The sequence below is a fragment of the Muscardinus avellanarius genome (assembly GCF_963383645.1).
Source record: "Muscardinus avellanarius genome assembly, chromosome: 12".
Taxonomy (NCBI): domain Eukaryota; kingdom Metazoa; phylum Chordata; class Mammalia; order Rodentia; family Gliridae; genus Muscardinus; species Muscardinus avellanarius.
Genome location: NC_137798.1, coordinates 78,407,978 through 78,422,310, shown reverse-complemented (window position 1 = coordinate 78,422,310; position 14,333 = coordinate 78,407,978). Strand labels below are relative to the sequence as shown.

At 45.3% G+C, this 14,333-nt stretch overlaps 1 protein-coding gene across 1 annotated transcript; it reads left to right on the top strand.

Annotated features, from left to right (window-relative positions):
* Positions 1–69: 69 nt before the first annotated feature.
* FAM161B (FAM161 centrosomal protein B) lies at positions 70–14,333 on the top strand (the record flags this gene model as incomplete). The annotated part of the gene is made up of 9 exons (XM_080708250.1): positions 70–123; positions 3,766–4,085; positions 5,351–5,901; positions 7,637–7,983; positions 8,801–8,928; positions 11,262–11,426; positions 11,661–11,760; positions 13,042–13,178; positions 14,201–14,333. 9 exons carry the CDS (start codon positions 70–72, stop codon positions 14,331–14,333), a joined length of 1,935 nt encoding a protein of 644 aa, XP_080564376.1.

Here is a 14,333-nt window from a genome sequence, read left to right as displayed (position 1 = left end):
GGGGCAGCCTCAGCACCTCCAGCGGGTCACCGCAGCCGTCATTGCAGCTTCATTTTCTGCGGGGCTAAGATGACTGTGGGCCAGCCCGCGGGGTCCCCGAGTGGGGCAGAGAGAAGCCGTCAGGTAAGGAGAGAGAAGGGAGGAAGCAGCGCTGCGCCCCGAAAAGGAATCCTTAAATGTGGAAACTGTTTGGCGTTGCCTTGGAGACAGACGACGGGGGCGTGTCACGGGGGATGTGGGATTAAAATTAGCAGCAATTAGTACCCGGAGGCGATTTCTGTGTAGGGACTTGAACTGCTTGTTCCTTTAACCAGGCTTTTCATAGAACCATAGCATGTTTTGCTTTTTTTGCTAGAATTTATTTATTTATTTATTTTGGTGGTACTTGGGGCAGAACCCAGAGGCTTTCTACCTCCGGGCTATACTCCCAGACCTATTTTATATTTTATTTGGAAGCATGGTCTCACTAAGTTTCCGAGAGCCTCGCTAAGTAGCTGAGGCTGGCTTCGAACCTGTGCAATCCCCCTGTCTCAGCCTCCCAAACGTGGGGAATACAAGCGTGCGCCACCACGCCCGGCTAAATTTTTTTTTTTTTTTTTTTTTTAGATTTTTTTTCTTTTGTGGTATTGGGGATTGAACCCAGGGGCATTCTACAACTTCAGTCCTGTTTTAAATTATTTATTTTAAAACAAAGTCTCAGCCGGGCGTGGTGGCGCACGCTTGTAATCCCCGCGATTGGGAGACTGAGACAGGAGGATCACACGGGTTCGAAGCCAGCCTCAGCTACTTAGTGAGGCTTTCAGCAACTTAGTGAGACCCTGTTTCCAAATAAAATATAAAAAAGGTCTGGGAGTATAGCCCGGAGGTAAAAAAAAAAAACCCACTAAAAATTAAATAAATAAATAAATAAATAAATAAAAAACAAAGTCTCAGCCGGGCGTGGTGGTGCACGCTTGTAATCCCCGCGCTTGGGAGGCTGAGACAGGAGGATCACACGGGTTCGAAGCCAGCCTCAACTACTTAATGAGGCTTTCAGCAACTTAGTGAGACCCTGTTTCCAAATAAAATATAAAAAAGGTCTGGGAGTTAGCCTGGAGGTAGAAAGCCTCTGGGTTCCACCCCCAGTACAACCAAAAATAAATAAATAAAGTCTCATTAAATTGCGGAGAACTTCACTAAATAGGTCAGGCTGGCCTGACCCTGCTATCCTCCTGTCTCAGCCTCCCTAGTACTGGGATTACAAGCGCGCCACCATGCCCTGCTGATTTTTGATAGATTTTTAAAAAGCAGAAGCTTTTTTGTTTTGTAGTTTTTACTTTTCCTTGCAACTACTCTATGACCAATAGCACAATTATTGTCCCAGTTTTTTAGAAGAGAAAATTGACTCCAAATCCATACAGACGGAAAGTAGGTTGGTGGTTGCTTAAGCTGGAGGTAAGGACAATGTAAAAGAAAGGGTTAGAAGAAATAGGGAATAACTCCTAAAGAGTATGGAGGTTTTTTTGGGGGGGCAATGAAAATGTTAGAAGATTTATTGTGAAGCCAAGTGTGGTGGTGCATATCTGTAATTTCAGTACTTGGAAGGCTGAGACAGGAGGCTCATTGTTTTAAGGCCTCAACAATGTATTGAGGCACTCAGCAACCTAGCAAGACCCTGTTACAAAATAAAAATAAGTTGAAGTTATATCTCAGAGGTAGAACTCCCCTGGGTTCAATTTCCTGTTGCTGTCTGTCTGTCTGTCTGTCTGTCTGTCTCATTGTGATAGTTGCATGGCTCTGACTATACTAAAAACTATAGAATTATGCACTTTTTTGTGGTACTGGGGGTGGAACTCAGGGACTTTTCTACCCCCGGGGTACACTTTCAGAACTGTTTTATATTTTATTTGGAAGCAGGGTCTCACTAAGTAGCTGAGAGCCTCACTAAGTAGCTGAGGCTGGCTTCAAACCTGTGTAATCCTCCTGTCTCAGCCTCCCAAGCGCTGGGACTACAAGTGTGCACCACCACGCCCGGCTTTGATTTATGACTTTAAGTGAGTGAATTGTATGCTATGGAAATTAAATATCAATAACAATGCTTTTTGGGATTGAGTTTAATTTATTTTTATTGATACTGAGTTTTGAACACAAGGGTGTTTTACCTCTAAGCGACACCTCCAGCTTTTTCTTTTTCTTTTTTTTTTTTTTTTGCAGTACTGGGGATGGAACCCATGGGCATTTTACCTCTGAGCTATACCCTATTTTATATTCTTTATTTTAAAACAGGGTCTCAATGAGTTGCAAAGGGCCTCACTAAGTAGCTGAGGTTGGCTGCGAACTGGGATCCTCTTGTCTCAGCCTCCCAAATGCTAGGATTACAAGTGTCCGCCACCACGCCTGGGTCTATTTTATTTTATTTTATTATTTTGTTTTTGAGTGGTACTGGGGGTGAAGTGAAACCCAGGGGCTTTCTACCTCAGGGCAATACTCCTAGACCTATTTTTATATTTTATTTGGAAACAGGGTCTCACTAAATTGCTGAGAGCTTCACTAAGTAGCTGAGGCTGGCTCCGAACCTGCGCGATCCTCCTTTCTCAGCCTCTCAAGCACGGGGATTACAAGTGTGCGCCACCACACCTGGCTCTTAATTCACTTTTAAAATCACAATTAGCCGGGCATGGTATACACACACATATAGATATCTATGTGTGTGTGTGTGTACGTGTGTGTATGTTGGTACATACTTACATACTGGGGATCAAACCCAGGGGCATTCTACTATTCTACTTCCAAGATACAACCCCAGCCCGTGTGTGTGTGTGTGTGTGTGTGTGTGTGTGTGTGTTTGTGTGTGTGTGTGTGGTACTGGGATGGAACCCAGGAGCTTTTCTACCTCTGAGCTATAGTCCCATTCCTATCTTTTATTTTTTATATATTTTTTTATTTTTTTAGTATCCCATTATTATCTGGATAGAAATGTAATAGAGCAGTTGTCTTTTGTATATGAGCTTCCAGAGACCCCTGCAGTGTTGGGGGTGGAGGATACTCATGGAGAGTGTAGGGAAGTGCTCATGGCTGGCATGTAGAGGCTACACACACACACACACACACACACACTCCCAGGATGAGGGTTTTATGGTCACAGGAGACTGGGGCTTGCCCCAGAGCATGATTTTGCGTTTTTTTTTCCCCCTGAATCCTTAAATAAAGCCTCTTGTTTTTTTTTTTTTTTTTTTTTTTTTTTTTTGGTGGTACTGGGGGTGGAACCCAGAGGCTTTCTACCTCCGGGCTGTACTCCCAGACCCATTTTTATATTTTATTTGGAAACAGGGTCTCACTAAGTTGCTGAGAGCCTCACTAAGTAGCTGAGGATGGCTTCAAACTTGCGCGATCCTCCTGTCTCAGCCTCCCAAGCGTGGGGATTACAAGCATGCGCCACCACGCAAGGTTATCTTTTATATTTTATTTGGAAACACTAAGTTGCTGAGAGCCTCACTCAGTAGCTGAGGCTGACTTTGAATCTGTGTGATCTTCCTGTCTCAGCCTCCCAAGCACTGGGATTACAAGAGTGTGCCACCACGCCCGGCAACTCCAGCCCTATTTTTTATTCTTTACTTTGAAACAGGGTCTCATTAAGTTGCAGAGGGCCTAAGAACCTGCGATCCTCCTGCCTCAGCCTCCAAGTATTGGGATTACAAGTGTGCACCATCATGCCCACCTAACACTTATATTTTGAAGACCTTTGCATTATATTTTAACCCACAGTTTATTTCCATTTCATTTTAGATATTTCCCCCCACGTCCTCCTCAGACACTGAGGCAGAAGACAAATTATTTGGAGATGAGCTAGTTTTGCCAAGGGATGGCAAACTTCATGAGTTCCTCAGCCCAGAGGAGGAGACAGAGTCTACTTCTGATTCAACTGGAAGCTTTTATGAGACATTACAGGTTCTGAAGCAGGAAAGCAGATGGGGTCTGTTGGAGTCCCTCTTTCAGTCTGACCCAGACAGTGATGAGAACATCTCTGAAGACAATGAGGACCTGGAGAGTCTCTTCCAGGACAAAGGCAGGGGGAAGTCACAGGTCTGGTACCCGGGGTCCCTGAGGTAAGGCACTGCAGCCAGCCACCACCCCATTCCACCATTCTAGGCCCTCATGCCATGCCATGGCCTCGTCTTCTTGTCAGGCAGGGACCACTTCTGCAAGCTGCCACTTATCCAGGCTCAAGCTCAGAATCAACTTTAGGGCCCAACTCAGTCTTCCAGTTTGTACCAAAAAATCCTGAATCACTTCTGGAAACTCACTTTAATGGAGCATTAGAATTGATTAGAAGGGCCGGGTGTGGTGGCGCACGCTTGTAATCCCCGCGCTTGGGAGGCAGAGACAGGAGAATCGCGCAGGTTCGAAGCCAGCCGCGCGCGCTGGCTTAGGAGAACCTGTTTCCAAATAAAAATGAAAAAGAATTGATTAGGACAACTCTCCCAAATACCCTTCTCCCAAGAATGATACCAAGGTACACTGTTCCTAGCCAAGTTTGTTGTATGAACTTTATCTCATTAAATATTTGCTCTCAAAGCTGGGCGTGGTGGCGCACGCTTGTAATCCCATTCGGGAGGCTGAGACCTAAAGATTGCGGTTTGCAGACAGCCTCAGCTACTTAGTGAGGCCCTCTGCAACTCAGTGAGACCCTGTTTCAAAATAAAGAATAAAAAATAGGCCAGGGGGTTCCATCCCCAGACCTGAAAAGAAAATTTGCTCTCAGCTGGATGTGGTGGTGCACACTTGTAATACCAGTACTTGGGAGGCTGAGAAAGAAGGATTGCAGGTTTATGGCCAGCCTCAGCTGCCTAGTGAAGCCCTCTACAACTTAGTGAGAGCCTGTTTCAAAATAAAGAATAAAAAATAGAGCTGGTGTGTAGCTCAGATGTAGAATGCACCTGGATTCAATCCCTAATTCTGCAAAATAAAGTAATTTAAAATATTTGCTCTCACCTCCCAGTAACCTTGTAAATGGAGATTATTTTTCATACTGTACACATGAGGAAATTTAAAACCTAAGAGTTTGGATCAGGCTTTTAACTTGAATCTGTCTGACTCTAAATCCTTGCTCTGCCCTATTGCACTATTTTCTTTCATATGCAAATATCTCAGGGCAAAGTGGCCATTGTGGATCCATTCTAAGCAGAGAGCTCCCATTCGGCTAGGATTGCCTGTGGGAAGGCAAGGAGGGCCTTGGTAGGAAGGTTATGGGCAGGGAGGCCCATAGGGCTGTGATGTCAGGCTGAAGAGCCACTGTGACTTGCTGGGGAAGAGGATCAGGGAGCAGTGGGCCTCCTGTTTGTCCTCTGCACAGATTTGCTTTCTTCCCTAGGTGTGGCTCCATGAGGCGCTGCAGCTCTCTGAGCAATCTTCCCTCTGGCCTTCCCAGGGCTCAGGCCCAGCCATCTTCAGGCTCCAGGCCTCCCTCCCAGCACAGAAGTGTCAGCTCCTGGGCATCGTCCATCACTGTCCCTCAGCCATTTCGCATGACACTGCGTGAGGCCCGGAAGAAAGCCCAGTGGCTGGCCTCACCAGCCTGCTTTGAGCAAGAGAGACAGCAGGCCCAGAGGCAAGGCCAGGAGGAGGCTGAGTGCCACCGGCAGTTCCGGGCACAGCCTGTGCCCGCACACGTCTTCCTGCCCCTCTACCAGGAGATCATGGAGCGCAGTGAGGCCCGGAGGCAGGCAGGTATCCAGAAGAGGAAGGAACTGCTCCTCTCATCCCTCAAGCCCTTCAGCTTCCTGGAGAAGGAGGAGCAGCGAAAAGAAGCTGCTCTGCAGAGAGACTTGGCTGCCACAGCCAAGGCCAAGGTGCCCAGAAAGAAGGCCATCAGAAGGATCCCGAAGTCCATTCTGGAACCAGCCCTCGGGGACAAACTCCAGGGTACAGACATCCTTGCCACCTTGCTGACTCCTGTTTGGGGGAACCGAGATGCACTCTAGAGAGTTAGTCGGGGCTCTCGGGTCAACGTGGCTTGATGAGCCATGTGGAAGGACCCGCTAGAGGCCTTATGCTCTGTGCTATGGATAAGGGCCTCGGGCTCTATTCATTCTTCAGTCACGTGCACCACTTACCAGGCACTCTTCTATGGTGAATAATAGAGAGTTTGTAAATGTGAGGAAAGCAGGTAACAGACAAATTATTACAAATGGAATGAGTCAGGTGGGTGCAACAGCACTTTAACCCCAATGACTTGGGAGGTTCAGGCAGGAAAGTTGGCAACTTAGTGAGACCCTGTTTCAAAATTAAAAGAGGGGGAGTGGCTAGGGAGAGTGCCCCTGGTTTCAGTCTCCAGTACTGAAGAACACCACCACCCACAACACAGGATGAGTGGTTTATAAGAATACACGCCGGGAAGCATGGGGACCCTGCCATCATACAACAGAGGGACCTAACTCAGGGTGTGGTGAGGGCTGGGAGCAGTTCAGGAAGGACCCAGAGAATGAGCAAAGGGCTGACCCTGAAAGAGGAGCCTGGCTAATTTAGTGAAGATGGAAGAGCCGCCAGCAGAAATGTGGCCTGGAGATAAGAAGGAAGCTGAGAGGGTTAGAGAAGAGGGAGACTGACAGGTGCAGGCACAGGCAAACCCTGCAGGGCTGTGCTGGCCACGTGAGGGAATTTAGACTTCATACCAAAGGTACTAGGAGCCACTAACAGGCTTTATTATTATTTTTTTTTTGTGTGTGTGTGTGTGTGTGTGGTACTGGGAGTGGAACTCAGAGGCTTTCTACCTCCGGGCTATACTCCCAGACCTTTTTTATATTTTATTTGGAAACAGTCTCACTAAGTTGCTGAGAGCCTCACTAAGTACTTGAGGCTGGCTTCGAACCTGTGGGATCCTCCTGTTTCAGCCTCCCAAGCACGGGGATTACAAGTGTGCGCCACCATGCCCGGCACTAACAGGCTTTAAGCAGGGTGGCTCAGTGTCAGATATGATCAGTTTGATGGCTGTGTAGACAATTAACTGGTAGGGCCTTCCTACAATGTGGGGAAACTTGGGACGGGAGCAGGTGGCTGGCTACTTTCTTCCTGCTTCGTCTCTAAAGAGGGAGTTGCAGAAAGTATGCAATAAATTGTAAATAGTAGCTGCTTCTGCAGCCTGATTGGCGTGGACAGTACTAACAAGCGTTCAGGAAAAAAAAAAAAAAAAAGCAAACTGGTTTGCAGTGTTTGACATTTCTTTGGTGTAGATATTCCTATTCTGACCAATTCCATGTTTCCTACATTACATCAGTGAGCTCACAGAGTTCCTGGAAAATCAAATGTTGGTTTCAGCACATTACTGACAGTGCTTAAGAGGGAGCATCCCCTCCACATGATGTAAAATTATAATGCACCAAATTTAAAAAGAATGTTATTTTTGTGGTACTGGGGATTGGACTCAAGGGTATTCTACCTCTGAGCTACACCCCTAGCCCTTTTTATTTTATCTTCTTTTTTTGAAACAGGGTCTCACTAGGTTACTGGGAACCTGTATTGCTGAGGCTGGCCTTGAATCTTCCTGTCTTAGTCTGCCAAATACTGGGATTACAGATGTACACCACCACATCTGGTTCTCCAAACCTTTTGGTATAAAGCTCAGTCCCTTCTCACCCATCTCTGCTCTGACTCTCCACAGAAGCTGAGCTCTTGAGGAAAATCCGCATTCAGATGAGGGCCCTGGACATGCTCCGGATGGCCTCCTCCCCCATCGCTTCCTCGAGTAGCCAGGCTGAACCACGGCCCCGCACAGCTACCCGAACCCAGGCAGAAAAGCTCGGTTTTCTGCAGACTGACTTTGAATTCCACCCTCGGGTGAATCCTGTCATCCCTGACTATGAGGGTCTTTACAAAGCCTTCCAGAAAAGAGCTGCCAAAAGAAGGGAAACCCGAGAGGCCACTCGCAACAAGCCCTTCTTGCTGAGGACTGCCAACCTGCGTCACACTCCAAGACCCTGTGATGCTGCCACCAGCAGAGGGAAGAGGGTGAGAGCCCAGGCAGCTGGGGGAGGACCAAGGCCTGAGGCCTGTAATGCAGTGGGCCCAGGGCTCAGAGGAGAGCACTTCTCATAGCGGTTTCCTATTATAACTTTCTTTATTGTAGTACTGGGGATTGAACCCAGGGACATTCTCTCAGCTACAACTCCAGCCCTATTTTATTTTATTTTAGAAACAGGGTCCCACTAAGTTGCTGAGGCTGGCATGAACTTAAACCTGCAATCCTCCTGTCTCAGCCTCCTAAGTACTGGGGTTACAAGTGTACACCACCATGCTCAGCTTCCTAATTTCTAACAAGCACCAGCTCAGCTGTAAGCAGATCCACATTTCTATAAAATTAAGACCACAGGAACACTCCCTTTCATTCCTCCTCTTCCTCTAAGGGTTTTGCTTTAAGATAATCCCAAAAGCCGGGTGTGGTGGTGCACGTTTGTAATCCCAGTGCTTGGGAGGCTGAGACAGGAGGATCACAGTGGTTTGAAGCTAGCCTCAGCTACTTAGCAACTTAGTGAGACCCTGTTTCCAAATAAATTATATTTAAAAAAAATAGGGCTGAGAGTATAGCTCAGAGGTAAAATGCTTCTGTACCCCTCCTCAGTACCGCACACACACACAAAGAAACTTTAGAATTGACATGCAAGTCTTGGCCTAGTTACTAAACTTGAGATCTCATTACCTTTGCCTTATTCACAGAGAAAAAAATTAAGGTTCTAATATTTCAGTCCTCCAGTGTAAGTGAGTCTCAGTTCAGATAGAAACTAATCTTACATTCTGTCCCACCAATGCCAGCCTTCCTTTCTTCAAGGATTCCCCACAGCCACCAGCCACACCCCTACCAAGGAGCCATTCTCTGAGTGGCCTTGCTTCGCTCTCTGCCAATACCCTCCCTGTTCACATTACGGATGCCACCAGGAAGAGGGAATCTGCAGTCAGGTGAGCAATCGGGCCAAATACGACTTGTACTGCCCTGATATGGGTCTAAATGCTGGAACTCACCCTCCAACTGGGCCTGTCAGTTGTTAGAGAAAACTCAAGGGGTCAAAGGGCTGGTCTGACTAGGGCAGGAATATCCATGGTTCTCCATGCCTGGTTCTGTTGAACACCTGGCCGTCATCCAGCAAACACTCATGGGGAGCTTATTCAGTGCAAGGTATGCTGTTAAGGCTCAAGATATCTTAGAGAACCTAAGGGTAATGTCCAGGCTGAAAGACTAAGGGCAAAGATACAATTACGAGAAGAGTGCCAGCTCTGAGGACTGTGAGGACACAAGGGAGCCTGCAGCAGGGGTCTCTTATCTTTTGGAATAATGGCTAAGGAAGAGCTTGAAGAATGACAAGGAGGTAGCCAAAGGCTCGACAGAAAGAAGCTCTCAGACAGACGAATAACATACATAAAAGAGGAAGGTAGTAGCCACGAGGACAAAAATTCAGAGATGTGTGATGCAGGTGGCTAAACCTGCCAAAAAGATGATGAAACTTCCATTGCCCAGATTTGAGATATGCTGAGATTCATCTTGAAGAAATGCAGTTAGAAGCTGGGTGTGGTGGCGTACACTTGTAGTCCCAGTACTTGGGAGACTGAGACAGGTGGGTCACAGACCAGCCTCAACAACTTAGTGAGGCCTTCCACAACTTAGACCGTGTTTAAAAAAAAAAAAAAAAATAGGGCTGCAGGTGTAGCTCAGAGGTAGAGTGCCCCTGGGTTCAACCCCCCTAGTACTGCAAAAAGAAAAAAAAAGAAAAAAAGAAAAAAGAAAAAGAAATAGGAAGGAGGAGCCTATTTTTGTTGTTTTTTGTTTTGTTTTGTTTTGCAGTGCTGGGGATCAACCCAGGGCCTTGTGCATGCTAAGCAAGCACTCTACCAATGAGCTACACCCCTAGCCCAAGCCTTCTTTTTTAATTCTTCAAATGACCTGTGATATTGTTCTGACTGAACCAGACCCCCAGTAGGAGTTCTCCAACAGGGCTCTGAGTTGAGGTAAGCAGGACGAGTCATGGGCATAAAGCTGAGTCCTCTTAGTGCCTTCCCAGGCATCTTGCTAAGATGCCCACGTTGACCTGCAACTTACTGTGATCCTCCTGCCTCAGCCTCCTGAACAGCTGGGATTACAGTTATGCACTACCACACCTGGCAGAGTTTGACATTTTAGCATATTAAACATTCATGCCCTTTTACCTGATCTCTCCACTTGAATGTATAACATTAGTGCAAGTCTTGATTTTTCCTTTTCGTAGAACTTGTAGAAAGATAATTACACAAATGAGTCCTTCAAATTGACTCTAAATTGTCTGAATTGAAGGAGACTCATTTCCAGTTCTTTTTAGAAATGCAATTTTTTGGGGGGGGTACTGGTAATGGAACCCAGGAGCAATTTACCTCCGAGATACATCCCCAACCCTATTTTTTATTCTTTATTTTGAAACAAGGTCTGAGTTGCAAAGGGCCTCACTAAGTAGCTGAGGCTGTCTGCAAACTGATCCTCCCATGTTAGCCTCCAAAATGCTGGGATTACAAGAATGTACCACCATGCCCGGCTTCCCACCCCTGTTTTTTATTCTTGATTTTGAAACAGGGTCTCACTGAGTTGCAAGGGTCTTAAGTAGCTGAGGCTGTCCACGAGCCTCAATTCTCCTGTCTCAGCCTCCCAAATGCTGGGATTACAAGTGTGTACCACCACACCCAGCTAGAAATGCAAATTTTATATTTCCAAAGATTTATAAACCCAAGTATCTTCCAGCCCAGTGTTTACAATACTGGTCAAGGGCAGAGGCTTGCGAGTCAGAAATCCTGGTTCCTATCCTGGCTTTTCCATTAATATGCTGGGTAGCTTTGAACAAGTGGTTTACTCCCTCCATCCTTTAGTCTCCTCCCCTGAAACAGACTTAGGAGGACTACATGAAATGTAATGGCACTTGTTTCATGGTAGGTAGATCAGCAATTGGTAGCTATTAGAATTGTTTCCAGATAAGTGAGAAGCCTAGCAAATCTATTTTGGATATTTAAGGGTAGTTTAATTTACACATTCTTTAGGTCTGTGAATCAGTTTTTACTGGGATAGGAAATCACTGGGCCCACAGTGCTGGAAAGGTTTCATCTGTCAGTGGATTTGATCTCAGAAGCTTCTCTCTGAAAATGCCAACTGTGGTAATTTGCCTGCCTCCTTCATAGAAACATCAGCTTACTTTCCAGAGGGGTTAGTTACTAAGATCACCTCTAATACACTCAGGTTGGTCATCTGTACTCTTACTTTTGCTTCCTCCCTTTAGAAGTTCACTTGAAAAAAAGGACAAAGCAGATGAGAGTATTCAGTGGTTGGAGATGCACAAAAAGAAGTGTCTAGCCATGTCCAAATCTGTGACCCTGCGTGCAAAAGCCATGGATCCTCACAAAAGCCTGGAGGAGGTGTTCAGAGAAAAGCTGAAAGAGAACCGGTCAGTGTCCTCCATATATCAAATGGGTGCCTCCCATGGGATCCAGCATAATATTGGCCTTAAAAATGGCAAAGTGGAGTTATTGGGGTAAGCTTTTGTACTCATAGGGAGTCAAGGATTTTGCCAGGCAGTTGGGAATTTACGGTACACATGGGAGTTACTCTGTTCAACTGGACAAGGGATATTCTGGATTGGAAAAGATGGAGTTCTTTCTAGAAATCTTGTTAATTTCAGGAACAATGACCGTAAAAGAGCAAAAGAATATAAGAAAGAATTGGAGGAAATGAAGAAGAGAGTACAAACAAGGCCCTATCTCTTTGAACAAGTTACCAAGGTAAAACCAAACTATCACTCATTTTCTTTCTGCCTTGGGCAAAAGGGCTTTTAGAAATTCTGAGATAATTTTGGCCGGGCGCTTGTAATCTCTGCACTTGGGAGGCGGAGACAGGAGGATCATGCTGGTTCGGAGCCAACCTTGCTGGCTTGAGACCGTTTCCAAATTAAAAAAAAAAAAAAAAATAGGTCTGGGAGTATAGCCCAGAGGTAGAAGGGCTTCCAGGAACCCCAGTACCAACAACAACAACAAAAAATTTCTGAGAAAATTTTAATATCTGGGTATTAAAACATTTCTTCAAGACTCAGATATTCTAAATTGGACTTATGTTACTACCATTTTCCCCCCAAATATAGGCTTTCAGATGCGTGCAAACACCCTGAGAAGTTCTTTCCAGATTAAGTGGCTTTCTGGCTGAAAGAATCAGCCAGATTCTTTGAAGATATGTGAACTCAGTTGAGATCTCCCTAAAGCATCTCTGGAGCTATCTGAACAGCCCAGAAAGGCTACCATCCCAGGCAGTCTAGGTTGCATCAGGAAAGAGGATCCCTTTCCTCTCGGTTTCAAAGAAAAATTGGGGTTCCCTAGTGATCTGTTCCCATTGCTAGGCATTAGCTCTATCCTAGATAGTGCAAAATTTAGGCATTCCCAGGTATACCCCACCATGCTGGACTGTGTGGGGTTTACTTAGTAACTCAGTGTTCAACAGCTCTTATGCTGACCTTTCCTTTTTATGTTAACTTGTGTCAAGCAGGATTACTCTCAAGATGTCAACAGATTTTTCAGCATTCTAGGAAAAAATGAAGAAATGATTTTGCTCGAGTGCTTAAATTAAAACTTCTCTCTGACCTACACGCCAATCATCATCATTCTGTTACGAAGCTCTCAATGCAGCTTACTTTGTTCATTTAGTGCTCCTGAAGATGGTTTGGTTGCTTCTGAGTCTTAAAATGCTTTTAGTTCATCTTTTTTCATCTGGTTTCATACAAATCTAACTTCTTTCTTTTCAAAGGTGAGGCTTCCGTGAGCTGGCATGGTGGCGCATGCTTGTAATCCCAGCCTTTGGGAGGCTGAGACAGGAGGATTGCAGTTTGCAGACAGCCTCAGCTACTTAGGCCCTTTTGCAACTCAGTTTAAGACCGTTTCAAAAAAAAAAAAAAATAGGGCTGGAGGTGTGGCTTAGAGGTAGAATGCCCCTGGGCTCTATCCCCAGTACTGGGGGAAAAAAATCATCTAGTTGATTCACAAGACAGCTATAGCAGATTAATTTCCATTCCCCAGGACCTTGCCAGAAAAGAAGCAGAACAACGGTATCGGAACACCCTGAAGCAGGCTGGACTGGAGGAAGACTTTGTGAAAAGTAAGAGTCAGGGCACTAAACCTGCACAACGGAAGGCCACAGTCAAGGATTCTCCCAGGTAATCTGAGATGCTGCTGTTATTCTGAAGCTCTAAATTATAATCCCCAGGAATGCTTCTGAGAGGAAGCTTTAGAACAGCCACTCATATTTGGAAATCACAATCATGTTCCTATATTATTACTAATCCAAGATCTACAAGCAGCACGTTTGGATTTTATAGTGCAGTTATGAATTAAATCCAACCACCGTATATCAGGTTTAGATTTTTTTCACTTGAAACAGATAATTTTACAATTCCAGTTATAATGCTCTAAGTTATAAGTGTTTCCACATTACTTTTGAGGAAAAAATCATGTATATTTTTACTCAAAAAATGAAAAAACTTAGCTGGGCGTGGTGGTGCATGCTTGTAATCCCAGCATTTGGGAGGCTGAGACCGGAGGATCATGGTTTGCAGAAAGCCTCAGCTACTTAGTGAGGCCCTCTGCAACTCAGTGAGACCCGGTTTCAAAATAAAGAATAAAAAATAGGGCAGGGGGTGTAGCTCGGAGGCCGAATGCCCCTGGGTTCCATCCCCAGACCCACAAAAAAAAAAAAAAAAAAAAATTTATTTGGTGGTACTACAGATGGAACCCAGGGACATTTGACCTCCAACCTACACTCTGGCCCCCTATTTTTTATTCTTTATTTTGAAACCAGGTCTCACTGAGTTGTGGAGGGCCTAAGTAGCTGAGGCTGGCCATGAATCTGCAATCCTCTGTCTCAGCCTCCCAAGTACTGGGATTACAAGCGTGCACCTGCCTCTGAAGAAACTTTCTAACACTCCATAAAGGGAACTCATTAGCATCACCTTCTCCAAGACCCATTTTGATATTATCTAAGTTTAAGGGAGAAAGGCAGTTATCTCCACTATTCTCGATTTTGTTTAGGTTCTGGTAGTCCCTCCCCTGATTCCTATGTTTTCCCCTCACTAATGTCCCTTTATATCCTATGTAAAATAATTAAGATATTGAGACCATTCTTAAACCTTACACAGGATTTAATTTAAAATGTTCTATTTCATAATGTTTTATTTTGCAGCATCCACAAAACTACAAAACTCAGTATTGGGAATCTACAGCAGGACTTAGAAGAATCTCTGGAACAGTCTACATGTTCCAAGAAAGAATCTGAGGAACTGTATTTACCAGACAATCTCAAGTCACTTGCTTAA